The 25,715-nt window shown below is 42.3% G+C and overlaps 1 protein-coding gene and 1 long non-coding RNA gene across 8 annotated transcripts in view; one reads left to right on the forward strand and one right to left on the reverse strand.

The window, feature by feature from the left end:
* The window catches only part of LOC126873807 (teneurin-a), a 703,125-nt gene that overhangs the window by 568,643 nt on the left and 108,767 nt on the right, over positions 1–25,715 (forward strand). Inside the window, exon 1 of one of the 7 annotated variants that reach the window (XM_050635109.1) lies at positions 19,824–21,588. The exons of the other annotated variants lie outside the window; for them this stretch is intronic. Within the exon in view, the coding sequence (XP_050491066.1) occupies positions 21,533–21,588 (56 nt within the window). The 5' untranslated portion in view covers positions 19,824–21,532. Of the gene's footprint in view, positions 1–19,823; positions 21,589–25,715 lie in introns of those variants that run through there. 7 annotated transcript variants of the gene reach the window in all.
* On the reverse strand, positions 10,709–16,388 carry LOC126874100 (uncharacterized). Its single transcript, XR_007692664.1, has 4 exons — positions 13,120–16,388; positions 12,210–12,954; positions 12,028–12,134; positions 10,709–11,800 (listed from the first exon to the last, which is right to left on the reverse strand). It is a non-coding gene; the product is annotated as an uncharacterized LOC126874100 (long non-coding RNA).

Here is a 25,715-nt window from a genome sequence, read left to right on the forward strand (position 1 = left end):
TTATGCTGCTTCGTCGTCGGTGAACAAATTTTTAAACGAGTTTCAACCATCATTTTCCCCGTAATCGAAACTTCTTTTCTGTTTCCAAGAAGTTCATCAAGAAAAAGGTGATCAACCTTTGTCCAACTCTTTCCCTTGCTGCTCTTGCAAGTAAATTTTTACTTTGCCTTTTCCGGTTAACAGGTTAATTAATTTCAACGTTGTCAGTCATCGAACGGCTCTCATAGTGTAACAGACAGGTCTATGCAGTGCAGGTCACTGGTGATCCCCGCAGAAGTCAACCGAGCGGAAAGAATCTTCCTGCAATGAATTATCAAAACGAAAGTATGACGAACAAAACCTGTTTCACGCGACCCTCCAAACCGCCCCCAAACACCAGAAGCAACAAGTTCATACTCTCAGTCGCTCCACCTTCTTACCATCCCTTCTTAAATCATACCGAGGCGAAATCTAACTTAACCCTCCCACCCCGTACACGATCAAAATCACGGAAACGGCCGTCCAATGCAATTAACGTCCTTCCTCGTTGGGGTGGAAATTACACGCACACGCACTTATCACTCACCCACTATGCGAGGACGAGTGTCGAAAACGACCGGGTAGATCGAGGCTGTATTAGCAGGCATTAATTACACGACCCTCTCCGTAGGTGGCCGGACATGGGCTGCGAAGCCAGTGCTAGCCAATCGTTGCTGAGTAAAATCTGCAGGATACCGAACGACTGGCCATGGCCACGGGTCGAACAAAACGAGCAGACGACGAGTAAAGGGAGTATGTAGTTGAGTGCCTTCGCCTAGCACCACGCCGGTCAATCCTTCCACGGGTAAACATCGCGCGTCTCCTTGCGCTTCTATCAATTACCCCAACTCCGCCTCGGCTACGCTTTTAGCCTCGTCGTTGGAACGACCCAGGGCTGATCCAGCAGAGACGGTGTCGTTGTCGATCCTGACCACCCGTGAACGTTATAGCGCAGTGAGAAACGTCTGGTCTCGATGTTCGTCGTGGTTTATGCGCGGTGTTCTAGGATTTTCGGCTAATAAATACGTGCGACAGTAGTATAGGTGATACACCTATTTCCATGTACCGTGGAAATTCTTATTGTGTTATCGTTGGAAAGACGAGGTTATATATAAGATATAATAGTTTCAGCACAGATAATTTCGATAGAATTAGGATTAAATGTCACAAGGATAATTCCTATAATTTCAATAATTTTTTAGTGGAAATCGAACTCTTTACGTTGGCCATTTTAAGCGCGTGCATAGTCAGGATCTAATTGGTATCGGAGAAAGAAGAAAGATAGCGACGCTGGGAGAATTAAAAAGGTGTTTTACTAAGAGATAGGTTACGAACGACAACATGAAGCGAGTTCGTTTCAACCGTACTCTACCTTTCAGCTTCATTCTGGTCGGCCACTGGTCAGCCAACTAAAATCGTCCTATACGGCCCGATAAGATCCCATTAACTTTATCTGCAACCCCACGTTCCGCGTCACGCTTTATCTCTCGACGCCACAACGTTCGCGTGTCCTCGTGTGTTATGAATCGCGCGACCCGCGGTTTAAACATTGTCGCTCGTTGGAAGTGCGGCTTCAACCGAATTGCCCCCTCCCCCTCTTCTGTTCCCTTCGTCGCGTGCCCCACTATCTTTGAATTAATTAAGCGATCCGTGGAGACGCTTTGCGGGCTTCTCGTTGCGCTTTACACCGAAACCTTTGCCAGATTTTGCTTTGGTGCATTTTAGAGCAAAGGTGACGACAGGTTTTGGAAAATTGAATTCCTAGGACATTCCTCAAAGACCTTTCTGATACGAACAGTTTAGCGAGTTTATTTTAGAGAACGAATCGTCGAAGTTCTTCTCTCACATACAATTGGAATTTTTAAATATCGTACAGCATGTAATTTCGTTGATCTTTGTGTTTATGGATTAAGCATGGAACACGTATGAGAAGAATAAGGAAGAAAGAGAAAGAGGAGAAGCATGTACGTATCCATCTAAATCTATCGCAAGAGAATACTTTTATATTTTAATACGACGATTATATTTTTACGAATGCCATACATTTATGCGAGACAGATTGCTTGAGGGAGTTCTTACAACGTTCGAGGGTTTTACAGTCTTTGTATTTTATAGACTTACATTTGTACAAAAACGTTTCTATCAATATGTCTGACAGAATTGCGAGCAGAGAAAGAACCAGTTGATCGGATTATTGGATCAGGATTCGAACCTGAATCTTCCGCCATCCTTGCGATTGCTCTACCAATAAGATATCCAGACAGTTGACAAATTCTTTCTTCCAAACTTCATAACCTAACTGGTTATCGTCTGATAATACACGGATGAAACTTATCCAAACGTTTCGAAAACAACCTAACCTATCTTTATTTCCATTTTTATCGATATCTAGTGCCTCGTAATGTTCGATAACGAAATAGGAGATCTACGTGTAACAACTTTTACGTAACATAACCTATAACTAATTTCTTGCGACAAAATTCATACAAGAATTAACCATGCAATTTTTTAGTATTATATTTGGCTCGTTATTTCGTCATAAATTCGTATATCACAGTTACGAACGTATTTATTTAAAAATACATGTAATAGTACATATTCAATAAATAGCGATTAATTTTTTGAAATCAAAGACCCAAAGAAATCAAAGAAAACAGTGGATGCTAACGAATTCCACGTTCTGCGAAGGGATAGTCAAGTCGTTCAACGACACTCGATTCCAGATCTCTGTGAACTCGCGCAGAAGTAAGTTGCCGAGTCGTTGCTTTAATTATGAATCGGACGTCGATATATCTTAATCGTCCCAGTTTCCCCTGGCTCGTACCAAGAGGCACTCGTTAATCGATCCGTTCGATCGCAAAAATTCGCCAGCATGGAGCGTTCTAATCGGCCCGTTGAATAATTACGCCAATTAACGGTCGTTAACTTCGGTCTCGAAACAACATGGCCGACTATCGACGTTCCGAAATCGATTTACCGGACATTTTCTAATTTTTTTTCTCCAACCAAGATCCCGAAAAACATATCTTGTAAACAAGGAAACTTAAGACATTCGCCGTGGCGTAAAATTATATCGTCTCGCGATGAGATAGCGAGACGATGTTTAAAAAAACAGTACGAAACTAATTATTAGAGTCGTTAAACATCCTAGTGAGGAAATTAATATCCATGAAGCTAATAATTTAATTCGACACAACAGATAATTTTTTTTATTTTCGATTAATATTCCCGGTAGTGACCGATAGTCGAATTCCAGAAAGAAATATCGCAGTTTTTCACGCGCGATATTTCGTTCAAACATATCGAATAATTGCAGCGCAGTCGATGGTGGCGCCACTAGTAGTTACGTCTACGGCCAGTAGTGACAGTCAGCGTGTCGAACGAAGATAAAGGCGAATGAGATAACCGGTACAAGCGACGAGCAACAAAAGGGCGAGAAAAGGTGTGGGTGTAGCGTTATATTATTTATCGAGCCAGACAGAGAGGCGAGAAAAAACTGGTAGAGTATGGGACAACGTTATAAATTATACATGGCGGCGATTACATTATCATAATCGCGGAACACACCGGCGCGGCATTTTAAATCGTATATTATATGATCGCACGACGAATGCGAAAAACAAGTCACGCCCTTACGCGCGCCATCCACGACGCGTGGAATTCTTAACGAACGTGACAGGAACGATCGAGCGACACGAAGCGGAACAGGAAATAGGAACCGCGAGGAAACGCACTTTTCTTCGAAACGAACGCGGAAATAATTCTGGCGTGACTTTGTTATCGAACGAAGGGATGATCATGAGGAGACGATCCAGAAATGAAAAATCTCGAAACGAAGGATCCTGGGATCGAGAATCTAAAAACGAAGAATTCCCGAATGAAGGGCCTCGGAAAAATATTTGTATCGCATAAAAATAAATTATTTATATGTATAATATAATAAATTATTTATACACGGCGATAGTTGGCGTGACGAGTTAACTCGTCCCATTCGGTTAACAGGTTAAGCGACGGGCCAGCCTAATATGGCTTCGTAAGTAGTAGAGTGTCTTCGAGCGTGTGATTCTTCGTAATGGTCTTTCGCTTTCCGGGCCGTTAAGCTGCTACGCGGTCGAACGCTGGCATAGAACCGTCTCCATGTAGTTTTTCAGAAGAACCTCGAAGAAATCGTGTGGGTTCCATCTCGCCACGAGCTGATTCTGGACTTTACGGATGATTTTTCTGGATGGCTGATTAGTTCTACGAGGATTTTCCTTGAATTTGCTGCGAGAAACTTTTGGACAGAATGTATTTTACAGTCGGGAGGGAAAGAGTTATTTCCGAAGGATGAAATAATTTATAGATCGTGTTCTTCAGAGCTGGAGAAACGACATGGAGAGGGATGTTATTATAAAAAGTTCAGTGACGCGAGTTGTAACTGCACAGATTACAAATAAATGCGTTATCGAGAAGTATGCTTGACAGAAGTAGCGAAGTCGTAAAATCGGTCAGACATTAATGTGTATAGACATATTTACTCGGTCAGCAGACGATTCGAGAGACACAACCATTTGGAAGGCGAGTGCTTGCATCCACTTGGACTTGTGGTAGCGTTTTTTCACGCTGGAAATGATATTCCTTGTTTTTTAATATCCTACACGTCTTTATTTTTGTACCTACTATACAGGGTGGTTGGTAACTGGTGGTACAAGCGGAAAGGGAGTGATTCTACGCGAAAAAAGGTATAGAATACAAATTTTTTTTTTTTAATTTTTCCATCGAGACAACGATCTACAGTGAGATCCGTTATAACGTACCGAGCTAAAATTCAAAGTCGATTTTCTCGAAAACAAAGCCTCAAACGAAAAATTTTTATTCTATATTTTCGACTTCTTTTTTCGCGTAGAATCACCCCCTTTCCGCTTGTACCACCAGTTACCAACCATCCTGTATAACCCATAGATAATATAAGAACCACCATATTCGAAGACTACAATGGAAAATAATGATAAATCAGATTTCCATTTTTCACAAATAATCTGAAACTCTGTTACGCTGTCAATTAATCCCCGAACTGTCTCTTTATTTGGTTTTAGTTTAAGCACGTATTTTCGTGTCATCTGCCTCTTAGACATTCCGTGGATAAGGATCGGGTCAATGGAAAAATGTGCACCGGCGAAGATTAGAATGGAAGAACTTCGTAATTGCGAGAAGCTGTAACCAAGGCAAGTTTGCAATCGCAGGAATTACAAGCGAGCGAGCCGCAATCGCAGGAATCGTAATCGACAGAGTTGCGATCGTAGAAATTGTAATCGCCAGGGTTTGCAATCGCAGGAATTCTGGTCGACCGAGTTGATATCGGATTAATTGCACCGAAGCGAATTTCAATGGTAAAATTTGTAACCGTGCGAACAGTAATCGATCGGCCCTTACCAACGCAAGTATAATAATCAGATGACTTGCGTTTACAACCAAAAATTTACTATTCACTGTGTTACAATCGTGCAAGTGTCGAGTGAACGAATTACCATGTTGCAAGTAACGATCTAACGTTCATAGAAACTGCTGTCATGCGCTCATGCAAATTGCAATCGCACGCAATAGTATCCAAATTAACATAAACTTCCTGCAATCAAACGTGCTTCATATGAATTCCGTCAAATATTATTCTTTCCTTTTTTTTTTTTTTTTTTTTAAGTATAATTCCTTTATACGTTTTGATTAATAGAATTTACCGTTTTAATATTTTATGTCCAATCATCGTTTCATCTTTTGATCTTAAGGATTAGAGAGGTGGCATTTACAGGATTTGCCGATGGTAATTTAATCTAAAGGCGAGATTAAAGCGTTGTTTTGCATACTATTAATCATTCTCTTCCAATAAATCAATGACTAAAAAATCCCAATAAATTATTGTGAAATATGAAAAAAAAAATATGTTGGATTATATAGTAAATCACCATAGTGATGGAAAATTCTAGTTATGGGAAACGCATTACCAAGCCATTAATCATGAAAACGAGAAAAAGACGAAAAGCAAAAGTAACACGCTTCGAATTTAACCTATCAGTCCACCCTTTCGATTAACCTCGAATTAACCGATTGAATTAATCACCCACAGAAGCCACGATGTTCCCGTCCACAATATTCCACAACGTACACGCTATGACGCAAACGGTCGATGCACACGCTGTTACAGTTTACCGAAACGCCATCGAAACCTGTTTATCACGTCCACGGCGAGCAGCGGAGTAAACCGTGAAAACACGCTGACTTGACTCGAACGGCAAACAGGCCGGGTACCGGCTAAGCGATCTTGACATAAACAATCTACCAGTCATTTTCGACAACGTAAACGCTATTCGTTATTTACCGCGCTACGCTTCCAGCTACTTGCTCGCCTCCGTTATAATTCATAGCCGCACCACGAGATGCTATCGATCTCCATTTCCCTCTCTTTGTCTCGTTTTAGTGGAATCTGTGCAGGATACAGCTGTACATTTTGTAACACAAGTCTCATTGAGTAATTTATAGAAGGAGCTCACTTACAGCCGAGTGTAATAATATTTTTATCGAGAATTTCCAAGGTAATATTTCTCGTGTGAAATTGTCCGTTAATTAATCTCTCGCAGAGTGAAATGTTTTGCTGCACGAAAATCAGGCGACTGAAAATTTCGAGAAAAATAGTGCACGATTTCGCGAACCGTCGCGGATCAATAGGAAAATTAATAGGTTGTGCGAAACTCTGATCTTGAGAACTTTTTAGATTACGATTCCAATATATGGAACTTCGATTACCAAGTAAGAAATGATGAAAAGAGAGAGGAACAATACCTACTTTTTCCTACTTCCGATTGAGCATAAATTCTCAATTTTACCACTTAAACGGCTATAAACGATTCGAATAAATCTTGTGGAAGCTATTACGCAATCGTATAGTAATTTTAGATTATGTGTATTAGAATGTGCACCCTCCATAAGGGTCGCGATGCAACATACGCGAAGGAATTATCTTACGTTGTAGGTTAGAAAAATAATTTTTGCGATTATTTAATGGTCATCCCTCTCATCCCATAGATCTTTCGCCCTGCTTTCGCCCATGAATCACGATCGAATTGTGACGAAGGGATGGAACGCAATAACTGGAGCAATCCGGGGTAATAAATTAATAGAGGACTTTGCGAGCTAATAGAAAAAATAGACTGGAAAGCCTGCAACACGAACGGACATCACCCCTGAACCGTTTTCCCCAGCTAATGCAATCAAGTTTTATATACTGGGTGGTCCATTGGAAGGGGATGGTCTGAACACAACGTGCAACTTTTATGGAGTGTTTGTGCGTGTGCGCGCGTGCGTGAGAAGCACAAAGGGTAGTTCTTGTTTGTGAGCATTTTTGGAATTCGATTCTTTCTATGCTACGTTATTTTTAAAGGCAGATATTGCATATAACATAATCAATCTTTTCGCAGAATAGAAAAGATGAATGAAATTTTTTCACACCGAATGTAGATAAATGTTCTGTATTATAGCGTCGTGGAGAAAAATTGATATCGTTTAGTAAAAAATTGAAAATGGCCTTTAAATAGACAAGTAACCACAAGATGACGCATCGCGCTTCATACTATTAAACTACTATCAAGAATTTTTGCTGTATCTTCTCTAGTTGCCAACATATTGACTCGCAATAGATTACCTTGCTCGGCTTGTACAAAAACCCCCCTTATACGTCACTTAAGGCTGTTCGAAATCAATTTCCCGTTTAAGGCCATCAGAAGCACATTCCACTGTTCCATTAAAACTCGGCCGCTTCTTTTTTATCTATCATTGAATACAGTATCCTATACCGAAGTTAATAGGTACGTAACACAAGGTGCCAGGTCGAATTTTATTCAGGAAACGTATCATCGCCAAAGGAATGCTATCCACGCAAATCTCTCAACGAGTCGCAAATTCCAAAATTTCGCCGCACAAGGGAAAAATCGTATCCGGGATCGTCCCCGAACCGGTAATAGCCGCGGCATGTCGCGCAGAAGAGAACGACGAGCGGCCGGAAGATAGGTCGTCATTACCGGAACCAATTTTCTACGAGCAACCTTACGTACATCTCTCGAGTGCCCTCGTCGAGTTATATCTCGCGCGCGCACGCGTACCTCTGAGACGAGTATATACGCGCCGGTAGCAAGGGATACACGGGCCTTCTCAAGAAGTCGCTGGAAGAATGGTCGATTTCATATGAATGCATTCCATGCAAATGCGTCGTCGACCATGGTGAACGTTGAGTTGGCCGAATGGAGGGGGATGAAACAGTCGGCTGAACCGAACCGCTCTCGAGCACAGGCTCGAGTGGGTGGGGGAAGGCGAGCGACTGGAGTGGGGGAAGAATTCAGCACGCCGATGCGGAGATAATTGGGTGAATACATTTCGGCCCTTCGTACCGCGGATATATATTCTTCAGCAGGGCCTTCGTGCATTATGCACGCGCGCGCTAGGAATGTGCGCGTACACGTGCATGCGGAGTCGGGGACGGCGGAGTCACGTGTACAGCCATTGGAACGTATATACGAATTTTGTAACGGATAGATGGGTTTGTAGGGAACCTGTGCCTTTTGCGATTGAACCTGTCCGAGAGTGAAGATAGTAAAAAAGAGTGAAGATTTTTGGGGCTATGATGATCGAGGGTTTTGGAAATTGAATTTTTTTTCATTTTATCCACAGATTTATCGAACGAAGGGATTCTTTGTTTGTGTCTTTTTTTAGATTAGTCGAGATCCTTGGCATCTGAGATTTTGTTAGAGGAGAAAAATTTGGGACGAAAATTACGAGATAGAGGATACGTATCTGTTGTATTTTACGAATCAAACTGAAAGTACGATTTAGAAAGCTGAGAAGAATTTTATGTGTCTGAATGAAACATCTGACTATGATATTATTCGGAAAGGTTTCGATATTTCCAGTTACCGTTCTATCCTATATTTCGAGTTCGTTTTATGATTCTTGTTATTTTCCAAATGACAAGCAAAATATTCGCTGCGCGCAAAGATACCGAAGATCGTCATTTTCGCGTAAAGCGTGGCGTGTTTTGAACAGATTTAATCATCCGAACGGGTGCTATGTAAAGGGTTTTCGTTTTGTTGTTCTCATTGGGCCACGTTATTACTCGTTTTCGCGTCCCGTTAACGCACGGAACGGTTTATTAAAATATCACCGTTAAACAGGCACGTTCGTAATTACATTAAGGATACTTTTTCGAGTCGCGTTGCGCTTGTCACCGGCGCTGGGAAAAATAGCGGCGACGTTCGTTATGTGACAGATGACAAATGCGCTTCAAAACATCCAGCGAATTTAAATGCATCGTGACGTTTTAACATTTCGAAACAGCCGACTGAAAAACAAAAAAAAAAAAAAAAGAAAAAATGAAAAAAATATATAAAAAGAAACACGTCGATACTTATGCCCCGTCGAAACGTCGTTCGAAAGCATAATACACTTCACTAGTTGATGTAGTCAAAATATTTGTCGTCTATAGAAAGGACCGTGATTGACATAAATGGAACTATAATTCCGAATGGTCCGGTTACGATTGGTTGAAACGTACGATATTTGTTCAGACCGTTTAACGAAATTCCAAAATGAGAACTAAAAAAGTTGACTGCAGATTTGTCTACGATCTGTTGGACCTGTTGTCCACAAATAAATATAACGTTATCTTCGTGGTAATGTCCAACAGTATTTTAAGATTATTTCAATAATACTAATCACAATAATATCAGGTCTCATCAACGAAAATATTTCGGAAAATGTCACAATTTCTTTTATACCAAGACAACAACATTGTATCAAAGATCGTATATAAGAAAATAACTCAATTTACTTTCGATCCGAGTAACGTCCATTCAACGATCTCGACCGCGAAACCCTTTCATCCCTAAACACCATCCGCTACTATACAACGATCGAGGTAATACTCTTCGAGCCATCCAGAGAAGCTTTGCGAGGGAAAGAAGGGGCAGTTTCGCCGAGGTTGGCACGAACGGAACGACGGCCGGCTGTGATTTAAAAAAGCGAACGGTATTAAGGAGAGTTCCGTGGAGAGGACTCGTTGCCGGGCTGCCATTGTCCGCTCCTCGATTGCCCATTAACCGCTCAACCAATGTTCCACGAACAACGGTTCGACCTCTCGATCGTCGTGCGCCTTTCGTCTAACAGCGTTTTGCTAGTTCACGTGCATCGTTTAACGTCATATCTCGACGGATATTATGACGTCTGCGCCGGCAGCACCACCTCCCGTTGTCCTGGCCGCCAACGTAATTCGAGGCGAGTCAGCGAGAGTCCGGGTTCATACAGTGGACGGTCGCGATAACGCGGTTCCTGGATCTGCGCCAATTGTCAGATTCACCGTATCCATTCTCCTCGTCCCTGTGACGGGCCACACGGTGCGTTTCGCTCGGGGGGTGAAAGTGTGAATGACGAGAAACACGGGGTGAATGAACTTTTGCCGAGGACGATGGGAGAGAATGAACGGTCAACTGTTCGACCGTCATCGAATGACGGACTTTTAGATAGGTAAATGTAACTGGTATAGATTGCGTTAGGTTGGTCGGTCATTTGGAAGGAATTATATCTGCATACTTTTGCTAGGTAGGCTTCGATCTTTAAAAGATTGATAAATCTTGTTAGTTGTTTTAAATTAAAAATGTATTTTAGATTAATAATAATATAATTTGGAGGTAATTATATTTGCGCCGCGTAGATAATTATATTTGTAATATCTAGCCGTCAGATACCGGGATACTTATATACCGTTCGAACGTTACCAATTACTAGACGCAACAGGAAATTAATAAAAACATCCGTTTCTATAAATTACGGGCACGCGAACGCCGTTTGAGCAAACGAAGCGGGCCGTTCAATCACAGAGCAAACGAGGCGTCAACAGGCACCGTCCGTAAGAGGCACTCAAAGGACGCCCGCTGCGTTTCCGCGACAACGTGGACACACATCCAGCCGACATATTTACTCTGTCTCTTGTTTCCCTTCGCGAAATAAAGCGAGCCAGTTCCCTTTAATAAGCAGTCGTTGCACGTTTACGGCCTACGGCTGTCAGATTTCATGGCTGCTAGAGAATCGGCGAGGCAAGAAATAACGAGAAAAAGTGGGGAAAAAGGGCAAGATAGTTTCGCGTTGTAACGCGCATTCGCCCTTCTACAGATAGCGATAGACTCGAGACGCCACAAAACTCATTTATCGTGCTCGAAGTTTATGGTAAAATAAGGTTATTTGAAATTTATGCAGACTATTGAATCTTACTTTGTATCTTGATTGTTGCCTTCGATGTTTAACAGATTATTCGAATAAGTTTATCCATCAAAAGAATCTGATTATCCAACGATTAATTACGAATCTTTATCAATACGAATATCTGAAACCGAATGATCGTGCATCCTCCTCTACGTAATTTAAAACATTCAGAAGCATTCCAATGCTTGCAATGGTTCAAGAACTCGGGGGGCATCGAACGTCCACCGCTAGCTGGAACAATTCCGAGATCCTAAACATCGACTGGCGTGCTCACTGGCATGGCTGGAGAAATCAGTCCGTGCAGTCTCTCCACCCTCGTATTCCCTGTGGCGCGATATTACGACCAGGGGTTGACCATGGCCATGCGTTTGCAGGCTCATCCATTCTGCTCCAGTCTGTCGCCCCGAACGAATCCACCGTTCCAGAGATAAAGTTGGGAAAACCTTATCGTTGGGCACGCAACGTGTGCTCGCGCGAGTAAAATCGTGTTAGCGCGTTTGCTTCCCTGTCGAAATAACGGTATGCTTTCTGTATGCATAAAGTATTTGGAATTTTTCCCCTGCTTTTCTGTTGCGGAGAAGATCGATATAACAAAGAATGAATTTCAAGGAACAAATTTGTGTGACTCGGAAATTTTAAAAGTTATTTAAGATTTAAAGGTTAATTAGTATTGTATAATGTAATATAACTTTAATATAGTATTGTATAACGTATATGTACATATATATTTACGATCTCATGTTGTAACTGTAGGCGCATATACGTAATACGTTGGAGTAATCGTTTTCTTGTATTATCAAGATTGGCCACGGATACTATCCAGCTCCTTTACACAGGCTCTAGAATCATAATCATAATACAATTTCACATTTCGTAGTTTATAGCATTCTAAATAGCAAACAATGGATAGTTACATAAGCGTTCATTTATTCAATCATCGTTTACAAACGTTTCAGTCGTTTTCTTTATCTTTCATTCTCCTTCGTTCCTTTATAGCGATTCAATTTATCCATTTCCTGGGCGCGCCATATATTCAACGAAATACTCTACTTCTCTTTTGGCAAGTATATCGTAGAATCTTGATCATAAACGAAACACAGTAAGCGTATTTGTAGATGGACCATCTCGAGGCTGTTGGCGGGACAATTTGAACGTGGAAAGTCATGCTCGTTGGGACAGTTCGCGTTACCGTTGGATTTGTTCCGTTGATAACGTGTCTGGCGATCGGTGGTTTTCGTCATATATATATTTTTTCATGTTTGTCGCGTGTTCGAGCAAACAGCCGGTGTCAAGTGTCTCTGTTCCCCATATCGCAAGCTCGTATACGCCAGCGAGTAGCGCGGGCAAAAAAAAAACACGGCGTCGCGCGTCGTCGTGAAAACGATGTACCCTTGTTTCGAGTACACGCCCGACGGCCTGTATGGGTCGCGTCAGCACTTCAGAAATGCAAACGTCATTGTCACGAGAGATTTAATACGTTCCAGCGGGCGAAACTGGCGAGCGACGCGCGGGTTTCGTGTCATGTGACGAACGAAAGGAACGTTGGCATATCTAGCGATGGTGTGTTCATGGCGAAATATTTATTTATTTGCCAACGCATATCAGTTCATTATTCATTGTGAATACGTTACGTTGCAATGTATTTTTGCATTTCTGTTTCTGCAAATAGAAAAGAAAATTTATTTGTTTGCTATTTTGAAAGTTATTTGGCTCCGACTGAAACTTTGATACTGTCGAACTAAACAAAGAACAAATCTAACCTCGAAAAATTAAATTTATCTCATAAACAATTTACTAAAGTATTGTTAGCAGAATGAAACTAACCTCTCTTCTCTTGCGATTGGCAATTTTATAATATTTCTCATTACACGATGAAATACCATGAATCAGTGATGTGTATTCCTTTCGCTTTGAAATTGCTATGCACATCGTTGTCGCGGCCTGCTGGTAGTGGCGATAAGGCTGTAAGTGACGATAAAAATAACCTTACTTCCCACTTGTCCGCTTTCCTTTTATGCAACGCTAATGACACCACTAAGCGTTCGGTCGGTGACTCGCGAGTAACTGGTCGCGCGGGCCTGGATCTCCAAAGAGGGTCGAAGCCTTTAAGGAAATTAGTTTGAAATTGAATTAAAAAACTTAAGAAGATTGGACGCCGGACAATATCCATGCATATAGAACGGTTTAAGGAAATTAGTTTAAAATTGAATTAAGAGCACCGGGGGAAATTCAAAAGGCGCGAGCCAGCTTTACGAGCGAAATCGTGCCTCGTGGATCTCGATTGTTCTCGCGTGACCGTCGCGTGCTGCTAAAAAGATACGTGCCAAAGTTTATGACCATGGTACAAGTTAAGTGAAAAATCTTTTACTTATGGTTACATTCAAATTTCTTTTTTTTTTTTTTACCGAAGATTTCTGTTCGTTTCAGTTAGAAATATAATCAAATTCTTCTCGTTTCTAATTTGAATAGTAAAATTTATACGTACCTTTATCATTATTCTCGTTATGAAAATGAATTATTATAAGCTATATTTATATCTCTACCACGTGGAAAAAACGTTTCTCTTAAATGCTGGAACAGGTTAATCCTTTTCATGTTAACGGCGCTACCTTCTCTTTTAATTCTGCCGTTTTCGTGTTGTAATGGTTACAGGAAGCGTCATAAAGGATGCAGATGCCTCCTTCTGCCTTTTCATTCCATCGTGTTCTCGTATTAAGGATTAAAAGCGTCTGCGACGTTACAGAATGAAAATATAGGAAAATGTAGGAAAAGTAAAGGAATTTCTAAAAGCTACAGAAAGGAGATAGCTGTATTATTAAAAAGGTAAATTTTACGAATTCAAAAGTCCTCGACAATTAATCCCTGTTATAAAACATTAGCTTAAGAATACACATACGCGTCTAATTCTTTTTTTCCGCTATATTACGCCAAAATATCTCTCGCACTTTCCTCCATTTATCATCAACTATGAGTCGTAAAAATAAAAGGTCCAATATACGAACTTTCATTTTTCATATGTTTTCATTTTCTTCCAATAAATTCCACATACACACGAAACTAATACGTGCGAACCATACTCGGACCACGTTATACCGGCGACTGTACTTGTTCGACGACCGGGTAAACCGATAGTAGGTATCGATCTTACGTGTTGTAATTCATCATAGAGTAATTGAACGGTTACAATTCATCCAACTTCGCTGTATTACAGGAGCGACGCCGACATATACATTTGAGGATCAGTTTACCTAAATCCAGGGAATCAACGCTCTCACACACTCGCACACACTCCTCTACCATAGGTATACGTATCGATTTCTCGATGGACGTACGCGTTTACGATCTAGTCCGCACCAAGTCGTGTTCTTTGTTCCGGTATCCTTCGATGTTTCATTTCGTGACTGCCGTGAAAGTGTGTAATCATCAACGACGACGAGGTTAGAAAATCCGAAATGAAGTGCATGGAAACGCGGCCCGCCTATGCTCTGCGAATTTCGCTGTGCAAACGTTCTCTGACAAAGGGCGAGTTAACGGTAGTTCAACGAAGGAAGTGGGGTATGAGTTAAAATCACAAACGCCACGGGCAGTCGGCTGGTTTCTCGCAAAACAAGCAGAAATTTCGTATAATGCCCGCAGCGGGAGGGCACAGCCTAGGCGGGTTCGAAATGCAAGAAACGCGCCGTCAAAGCGGCCCACCGCTTGTCGTCTTCAAACGCGTGCTATCGTTCCTCGATCTGTTCGTCGTTCGTGCTCGATAAAACTCGGGTATTCGCGAATGAACCCCTTCCCCCACTCCGCTTCCGCGGCCGCTCACGTGCGCTCAAGATGGCGCACAGTCGCGATCGTGTAAGTGTAAGCGATGTAAGTACACATAGCGTATACGGACGGAAATTCCACCGGTATGGTAAACAAGGAAAGCTCGCGCGCTTGTCCGGATGTCCCAAAGGCGGAGAAGTGCCTACCGAGCAGATAAGGAGAACAAATGAGTGCTTATGGCAGAAGGACGATATCTTCATCGTCGCGGGGCTGCCAGTAGTCGCGGCGGCCTCTCAAAGCGGCCAGAACTAAAGGACTAAGGAGATGCGCGGCGATAAGGAGAGAGGAAAGAGAGGAAGAGGGAGATTCAAAGACATCCAACGTGCCGTGAGCGCAGACGACCGTAAGAAGCTAGCTGGCTGAAAGAAAAAAGGGAAGAAGGAAAGAAGGAAGAAAGGAAGGAAGGAAGGAAGGAAGGAAGGAAGGAAGGAAGGAAGGAAGAAAAGAAGGAAAGAAGGAAGGAAGAATCTAAGCTGTGGAACAGCAGGGGCCGACGTTTTCTGTTTAAGCGACATCAAAGGCCCTGTCGCGAATTTTCCTTTCGCCGTACCTATACCCCCTGCACCTTCCGTTTCGGGTCATAGCGTACTTTGCGTGCCTCTCTACAGGGTGTCCGCAATATATGGGAACTCGTATGTAAGATTGGCGAGATGAGAATGATAATGGCACGAGGATTTCTCTTTGTTACAGCCATTATAATTTGATATCGAGATATAGTATTTTCTTTACGGTTTAGCCCACTAATCGATAGTCGAGATGCTTTTCCTGAATGTGGCCGCAAATGTGCTTTATTAGTTCGTTCGAATATCGTCACAGATTTGCTTTTAATATAGGTTATTTTTAGAAAATTGTTAGATATCTGACAACCAAGTGTATCTAATACAAAAAAAAAGGCACTGACCAAAAATGCATCGGTCGATGAAGCATTAAGAAACACCCCATATACACGGTAAAACGGCGGAGCCGGGTAGTTGCAGAGACGGTGGTTGGAAGCAGCGGGCGAAGAATGGCGAGCGAGCCGAGTGGCAGCGGGGGTCGCCACCACTAAAAGGGTAAACGTTGTAGGCTGCCGTGGCAGATTTCGGCTAAAACAACTTCTCCATCCATCTAGCCCCCGTCCCTTCTTCGTAACTCTCGCCCATCGACGCGTCTCCATTCCGTTCATCGTGTATATGCGTGCGTCCGCGCGCGCGCACGATTGTTCGTCAGTATCAACGACCAGCAGGATGTACCGAAGGGGATAATTAAACTTCCCAGCGAGCGAGAGCACGACTCGTGAGAGCCGTGCTCTCGTCGGAATAGCTTCGAGAGTCAATAGTATCTCTATAACCCTCGTCGCATCTGCAAAGATGTCTAGATACAGTCAGAGGAGTGGGGGCAAATGTAGCACGTGGAGTGGGGGGAAAAAGCAGCGATCTAGGATCGCTGGCTGGCTGCACGTTACCGAGCGTACGAGAAATAACGATCGAGTATTTAATTATAAATTCGAGTTCTCCTCGACGGAATTCGCGGTCTCGTTCGAGCGTGGTGTAATCGATGCAGAGAGGGCCAGACTTTCGACGCGATTAAATCGACGACGAGTTGACGATGGCGGTACATAGCCGGGTTCTTTGACGGAACGGGAATCGTCGAAATGCCGATTTTACGAGCGGTAGGTTTTAATTAGCGGTAGATAGAGTGGCTTGGTGATACGTGACTGTTGATCGTCGAGCTGAAGAAATTGGTCCCAGTTACTTAACTGGCTATTCTCGTTACTGAATAGTTAATCGTTTCTATTACTTTTGAAAAGTAAAAATCAGAAGACGATTTATAAGATTTTAAAAACTTTCATTCGGGATTATTCTATTGTTTTTAAACATACAGATATATTGTTGCAAATACAATTGAAAGGAAATGATTTCAAAGAATAGATATAATTTGATAAATAAATAAGGATTCCAGTTAAAATTCTGTATTCAAATTAACCTTCGTAACAATAAAACGTAGGAAAAGAATATTTAGGTGAAATCCATTTCTGCTATCTTTGACCCGTTCGAATCGCACAACATCGTCCTCTATAACATTCTCGTATTTTTCGAATCAATAGAGATCTCCTGATATATACGTACACTGTCGCGGACATCTAATCGTTGTATATATACTATATACATCCATCGTGCAATACCGTTGCCCGGAACGACGTAATTGCTCGGGACATTTAACGCGAAAGGAGCAATTATTTTTACGATTTCAGGCGGGGATTGTTGCGACGGAAGTCAATCAGCACGGGACGTTTCGCCTTTTGTTTCCAGCGACGGCACGAGTAAATGATGTTGTAACGATATCGATTCACCCTTCATCCATTTATCGACCGATAATTGTAACAAGATATTATTAATTGTACATTGCACTTGCAATTAATATGCTTCAGATATCGCGTTAACGTTTGCCACCGTGATTATTATTATCCTCTATTGTCGTTTGCGTTATCTCTCCGTTCGAACAATACCTCGTACAACAAGACACCGTGTTCCACGATGAAACAATTAAATGGTCTGTGCCTCTGATGTTCAGGAAGGACGTCGTTACGCAAGGTTAGGTGGTTGCAGCACGATGCATTTCTTACGAAGATATGATAGGCACGCTCGTCTATACGTTCTGTTGTCTCAGACGATCGCTGATGGCGCTGTTTACATGTCGGCTCGCTTGTTTACATCGCATCCTCGTTTTCACTTGCCATGTTTCGAATAGTTGAAAGTCTGCGCGTTACGCCAAGTCTACGGATAAGGGTGGAGATTTCTAGTTATTGTAGAATTAGAAATTACAATTAGTAGATTTGAAATTCGCTACCAAATTAGTCCGTGATAAGTTCATCGCAATACGTACATAACCTGTAACGAGTAGAAGAATTTAAAAATATAATATAGAAGCATATTTTATATTGAACCTTGAAATATGCTAAAGTATGCGAGCGTAAAAACAGCGGAGCGTGTATGCAGGAGGGGTAGAATCTTCCAAGGGCGGGTTTAGAGAGGGAGAGTTCAAAACGAGAGTCTAGCAAGAGTATTAACTGGTGTTAGGTATCTCAAGAGAAAAATTCCTCTAGACAAATTTTGCTCTTCCCTTTTATTTCCAAGTCGATTTGTCGAAACATAAAAATTTGGATTTTCTGATTACGAAACGAGCGCTGAAAAATTCCAGTTGAAACGTTTCAATTTCAGCGAGTGCTGTAAAGTATTCTACAATGGGTCCGTTTATTACTTACGTGACTATACAACACTTTGCCGTAATCCCTCTGTGAAAACGTAATAATTCCATAATTCTAACGCAATGAAGGTAAAAGCTATGAAAATACGTCCATACTTGTAGAAAGAAAAGGCAATATTACCGGCGCTATGAATTGCGGACGAAAATTCCTTTCATTTAGCAGCGAGGATCAAAGGAAGATCGCGACATCTAAGGAAGTTGCACATAACCTATTATACGACACTGAAAATGAAGCTAATAAGAAAGAAAAACGGTCTACAGTGCTACAACGCGTATATAAGGAACAAAGGAACAAGTAAATTCACAATGGGGAAAGCAGCCTTTTCCGCGTTACACCGCGCGTTATTAATTTCGAATATGATAAAATTCCTATTTATATCTTCGTCGTAGCGTTGGTAACATTTAAAGAATCATTCTGTACATTTTTACACACAGCGGGAAGAAAGACGTTTGGATTTTAATAATTTCCAACTCGTTTTATTCAACCTTTATAATCCATTAAAATAACAACGATAGAATAAATCGTGGCTATATCTTTGTCATAGCGTTGGTAACGTTTAAAGAATCATTCTGTATATTTTTACACACAGAGGGAAAAGGACATTTGGATTTTAATAATTTCCAACTCGTTTTATTCAACCTTTACAATCCACTAATATAACGACAATAGAATAAATCGTAACAAATTTTTATTCACCAAATTCGCTATCTGAAAATAATTTTACCGTTAACTAGAAAGTTCCACGTTGATAGTACGCACGACAAAGTTTGTTTCATTCGACGTAAACGAGGCTCGCTTCACCTTTTTATATCGGAGTACTCTCGAAATCTTCACAACGGTCGCAATTCACGATAAAAATCAGCACACGCACCGTCATCACGTTTGACCGCTTCACGTCGACGCTTCTACATAACTTGTTGATACCCGACCGCACCGTAATCCCATACCGAACTACCCACGCACCTCTTCAATTCCACCGAATCACCCCGGCCCTCGTCCCCTTCCTTCCATCAAAAATATCCAATCAACCGCCACCGACAAAAACAGAAAACCCAGAACTTTCCAGCCTTCGTCCCACGAGCAATCTCTCTCGAAACTTTTCAACAGCGACGAAGTTGCGCGGATATCGACACCCCGGTGGATCCGCGTCGCAAAACAAGCGTAGACACGGCCAGTCGTAGCGATACGGCGGCCGCGACACCACGAGAACAAATAGTGAGCGCACCACCCGCATGGCGGCGTTCTCTTCCAGGGATTTCTCCGCGAACTGGAGGGAGAGGGGTTCGCTGGAGCGCGTGGCGCGCGTGCGCGTCACCGGCAGCGTGGTGGGGACACTCAGTGTCACTCGGTGCCGGGCGTTGCGGCGCCGTGGCCCTTCAGTCTTTGATCCGCAGCTGACGCGAGTGTGTACGTTACCCTCGAGCGATCTCTCTTTCTCGAACGACGAGATCGTTTTTCACTGACGGTACGCGATTAAGAGGGGAGTCGGCGACCACGGTAGATCGGTGGTGCAGTAACCTCTCACTGTACACTCTCTCCGTCGTGTCTACGCTACGGGAACACGCTGAACGGTGACACGAGCATCATCCCTTAGACCGTTTAGACGACTGGATCACACGCGATCGGAATACATATCTCGCGACGTGTTCAAACACGCTTCGACTAGATTCGTTATCGAAGCTTCGTTCTCCGCGAAGTGCCTGCAAGTTTTTTCCCACTTGTTTCTCTAACTACGAGTTTGGTCTCGCGAACGAATCGGAATTATCGTGCCAGGTCGGAAAGTCGAGCTGCCGAACTGGTTCAGAGGAATCGTCTCGAGTATTTGGTCCACAACGACACAGTCTCTTCGCTCGTACCCCTGGGACCTTCGGGGCACGCTGCTCACGCTCCACCGGTACGGATTTGCGTGCAGTTCTCAACCCCCATGACCCAATTAGTTCTTCCGTGACGAGAGTATCCGTTACGTACGTTCGTTGCTCGTCGTTGGAAGGGAACTGCTTCTGTCATCGGGATCGTTTGTCTAGTGATGTGCCGCTGAGGGGATCCCGCTGGCTATACTTCTTGCTCGAAGAAAACATAATACGACACTGTCTACGATCTTGGAATTGGTGAAGAAAAAGTGTCCAGTGTTAGAGCATCGAGCTCGTCAAGTGTTTCGCTCGCGGAGTGCAGTGAAAGGAATACACGTCGAGTCATCGAACCTTGCAAGCATCTATCAATCGTTCTTGCCAAAAGTGACCAACCCACGTCAAGAAACTTTAACCATCCACCAAAGATCATCTAACGATATCCTCGTTCATCTTGTCTCCCGTTCGACGTATCGCTCCTTACATCGAACAAATACAATCTGCGACGAAGCAACGATCGACGACGGGCCAGAGATTGGCATTACCCAGTTAGTCTCTTTCTCTCTCTTATCTAACCTCGCGCGGGAGTTCAACTTTCTCGTTGGCGTTGACAGATCGATAAGAAAGTTTGCGTACACGTTAACCCGGTCTGTAGCCGGTGGCCAGTCACGAAAACGAGACCACAACCATAGAATGTGTCTGTCTTAACGGAACGACCTTCGAAGCAACAGCCTCCGCCGATCATCACCGAACAAGGCAACCACTGGATCGTGGCTTTAGAAACGTGACATGCTGAAGTCCGAAAGGTGAAAAAGATACGCTGACCCGCTCGTGGAAGGACCTGTATGCGGACCGCGGCGCGTCCGCCGGAAATCTGACGGGCCGTCGCTGCTCCGGTCGCCGAGGCAGCCTGTCGTTGTCCCTCTCGAACCGGAAACGACAGTACCTGGTGAAATACAAGAGGAAACAGGAGGATAGACGAGTAGCCGAGGGCAAGGAGGAGCAACGGGGCTCCCCGTGGCCCGTACTCGTCGACGATCGTTCGAAAAAGGGTGCAACGGTGAAGGGTAACGGTGGATTCGGCGATTACTCCGCGGCGGGGGAGTTCGAGGTCTGGGGTGACGAGCAACACGCGTCGGATGGTGTAGACAGACAGGTGGCGAGGCCGCCTTCGCGGCAGCAACGATGCGAAGGCGGTTCGTCGCTGAGGCCGTTGCTTCACGTCGCCCATTGTGAGCTGCACTCGCCTCGCGAGCCGGAGCTGCTGCGACTCGACCATCTGGAGGCGCTCGAGCATAAGTCCGCGGCCGAGCGTGACTCTTACTCTATGATGGAGAACTTTCACAGCCCCGTGCCGCCGCCGCTGCCGCGACGCCACGTCCGGTAAGATCATCCGAGTTATTATCATTTTACCGTGCTGCGATATAATATGTACGTGTACGTGCGACGGGACGATTCAATGAAGTTTTCGGTGCTTGTTTGGTGGGAATTTTCGTTAAAGGTGGATAACAATTTCGGTCGATAGGAAATGTGTGCTAGCATGTTTCTTAGTGATTTTCATTTCCTTCTTTTTTTTTTTTTTGTTCTTTTTTTTTGTCTTGTTTCCTTGTCGGTGGCTGGTTAGTGGGAGATCTTGATGTATTTCACGCACTATAAGATGATTTTCTGAAATAGGACAATTGCGTACGATTCTACGGAGATATAGCTCTTTCCAGGTTTTCGTTTATTTTCTTTCATTTCATTTCATTTCTTATCCTGTTTTCTGCTTTCCTCAGAATCTTTCGGTATGTAACGTAGCAAAATTTGTGTCCCAGGAAGAATTCTCTGAGCCTTCGTGTGTGAATGTAGGATTTGGTTAAGCTGGTAGATCCATTCGCGTGACTCCTTTCGTAAAATATCGCAAATGGGATATCGCTGATTTTTTAGGAGAAAAATGTGAAAATCTAATGATGCAATGAATCGCATTTGGCGGAGGAATTCGTCGGTTGACAATCGCGAAGAATATAAGATATATGTTATTAAGTTGTGTTTCGCTACCGAGTTAGAGCTGGTTTTCCACCGCGACGATTCCGATAAAATCAGTGTAACTAATTTCATTCGATCGTTTGCAAATAGCATGGAACAGGCAGTATGCGTTTACAGTATCGGAATCGAGCGACATTTTCAACGTACCTAAGCGAATAAAAATTCAGAAAATGAAATAAAAATATCCCGTGATCACTTTCAGTAAACTCTCGTGAAAATAACGAAATATGTACGGGTTAACGAAACGTGAAACGCTATACACGTTCCCTATACTTGGCAAACAACAGAGTACGCGATAAAACGCCAGGATAAAGTGACATAACCCGACCGTGTTCGAATAATTCTTAAAAATACAAATTTTACAAAGAATCAACGAATAATTCACGCGTCGGTTATCGAAATAATTTCTACAGTTTATCTATAGCTTTGCTTACCTGTTGAGTAGAATTAGAATTTCATGACCGATAAGATTATTCTCTTGTTAAGTTGATTTGAACGAAAGTTATCGACTATTTGCCCTCTAATTCCTTTGGTATTTTGGAATGTTTTCACAAAGAGATTACGTTTCGTCGGTCGAAACACATAGAAATTCTCTGCTATATACACGATATTTATACCGGATAAAGTTACAGCCACTTCCAGATCAAATTCCGATACTATCGATGCGCAATATGTATCGCTGCGATTATTACATGGTAAGTCTCGTAGCAACAAACTGGTGGAACGTGTTTCGAACGAAATAAAGATTAAATTTTCCGGTTATGCTGATAATAACAAATACACTGTTCTCGCAATAATTCGCTGTACCGTAACTCATCGGAACAAATTGGTCCAACTCTTCTTCATGGTTCGAGTCCAATGAAAGTTGCTTCTATCGTTTTAAAACGTTGTATCTATCCTATCGAAATACAGGGTGGTTGGTAACTGGTGGTACAAGCGGAAAAGGGGTGATTCTACGCGAAAATATAAAATAAAAAAATTTCTTTTTTTTTTTAATTTTTTTAAAAATCTACAGTGAGATCCGTTATAACTAGACGCGATAAAGTGCACGCGTACCGAGCGAAAATTCAAAGTCGATTTTCTCGAAAACAAAGCCTCGAACGAAAAATTTTTGTTCTATGTTTTCGACTTCTTTTTTCGCGTAGAATCACCCCCTTTCCGCTTGTACCACCAGTTACCAACCGCCCTGTATAACTGACCATTATAGTCTCGAATACTGTCGTTTACGTTCTCCTGGTGGTACACGCACCAAGAACCATACGTTTGAACGTGAACGAAAGAAACTATCGGTTTCAAGATTTCTAACGTCGCTGTCGTCTCTACAAAGTACATAGGTTGATCGTTGGCAGACTTGGAATAAAAGGCAGACTTTTAACCGGCTGTTGTCGGTGCGCGAATCGCGAGTCGACAAATATCGAGTTTAATCACCGTTTTCGATTTACGACGGGGGAACAATCGTACCGATCCGGAGAGCTTCATTTACGCTTGCCCGGTGTATTTACGCGTTCTCAGTTGCTCGGGATGCTGCAATTATAGCACGAAAATGCCACGACCGATCGACGATAATGTGCGTGCTATTATTGTTGCGGTTATCGAGATTCGGCGCTGACGAACCCGACGAGTTATACAATAAAATTATGAACATAGACACCAAGAATTTAATTTAGGATCGTACATTTAGTAGATTTTTGCATGTTTGCTTGTGCCATTTTTTTTCTTTTTTTATCTCACAACTGATTTTATAAAATTGCACCGCGTGTCTCATTAAATGTGTCCAGTGGGTTGGCAACTAAGTGATTGCGGATTTTGCCAACACCACCTAATGACAAAATCCGCAATCATTTAGTTGTCAACGCACTGGACACATTTAATAAGACATGCGGTGCAATTTTATAAAATCGATTTTTGTAGATAATTTAAGACACATTGGGTTGGCAACTAAGTGATTGCGGATTTTGCCAACACCACCTAATGACAAAATCCGCAATCATTTAGTTGCCAACGCACTGGACACATTTAATAAAACATGCGGTGCAATTTTATAAAATCGATTTTTGTAGATAATTTAAGACACATTGGGTTGGCAACTAAGTGATTGCGGATTTTGCCAACACCACCTAATGACAAAACCCGCAATCACTTAGTTGCCAACCCACTGGACACATTTAATAAGACATGCGGTGCAATTTTATAAAATCGATTTTTGTAGATAATTTAAGACACATTGGGTTGGCAACTAAGTGATTGCGAATTTTGCCAACACCACCTAATGACAAAATCCGCAAGCACTTAGTTGCCAACCCACTGGACACATTTAATAAGACATGCGGTGCAATTTTATAAAACCGATTTTTGTAGATAATTTAAGACACATTGGGTTGGCAACTAAGTGATTACGAATTTTGTCAACACCACCTAACGACCAATAATATCTTAAATTATCTACAAAAATGGCGAAAAGGTGGAGGTCGAAAAGAATCAAAGTTGATACGACTTTATTAATTTTTAATCCCGTGGTTACGCCAACTGGTTAACAAATAATCGAATGGTTTATTCGAGGTACACATAGTTTATTTGAGGATTAAAAACAGGCTTAAAATGTATGCGCGTCGAAAGAGATTTTGGTAATACACGTGCCGAGTTTATTTAATAAAAACGAAAGTGAGTACGCGGATCCGCGCGTATAATGATACCGCGCGCAAATTCAAGTTCGATATTGTGTCACGCGATCCGGTTACCAGGTTCAGATATCTGAAATATTCAAGCGGATGATTCGAATACCGTGAAGATGAGCGGGAAATATTTTTACCAAAACGCTTAAAGTGTAGAGAATATTGAAATTCTTAAAGTATTAGATATTTTATCGGAGAATAAGCTTTTGTGTATTGGCGAACGTTTGCTCGGAAGTACGCGATGTATTATTCACTGACATCTACTACTTACAGAATTTCAGATATTCCTTTCGTGTTTTCCCGCTTCTTTATTAAATACAAAATAAAAATCTTTTAGTTGCAGAAATTTAACTTTCCACACGCTCCTAAGTTTCCATTATGGATACACGGAGAAAAAATTTCAGTTACATTTTGATTTCTTTATCGTAGCCATCGATATGATTACTAATACCGTAATATCAACAACCTTAACTTTAATTTACAAATGTGATCTTTTGTTTTAAACCCACTAACTATAGATATACTTTATTTTTTATTTTTCAGTGCTTCCCATATTAAACGAATTTACTCTGAATTACAATATTCTATATATTCGTTTCCAAGGGTATTTAAAATTGGTCAGAAGTAATTTTGTTGGAATAACGGGTAGTTGAAATTCAATGACTCGTGCTTGGCAATAAGTATAATTGTGTCCAATAGTCGGTCGTTTCTTGGAGTCGATGACCGTGGTTGTTGAGCAAGTGCAAACGAAAACCCAGGTGACCCGCACCGGTTACAAGTGAATTCTCTATTTATTGGAAAGTTGATTTCTCC

The sequence above is a fragment of the Bombus huntii genome, chromosome 2 (assembly GCF_024542735.1).
Source record: "Bombus huntii isolate Logan2020A chromosome 2, iyBomHunt1.1, whole genome shotgun sequence".
In the NCBI taxonomy this organism is placed as follows: domain Eukaryota; kingdom Metazoa; phylum Arthropoda; class Insecta; order Hymenoptera; family Apidae; genus Bombus; species Bombus huntii.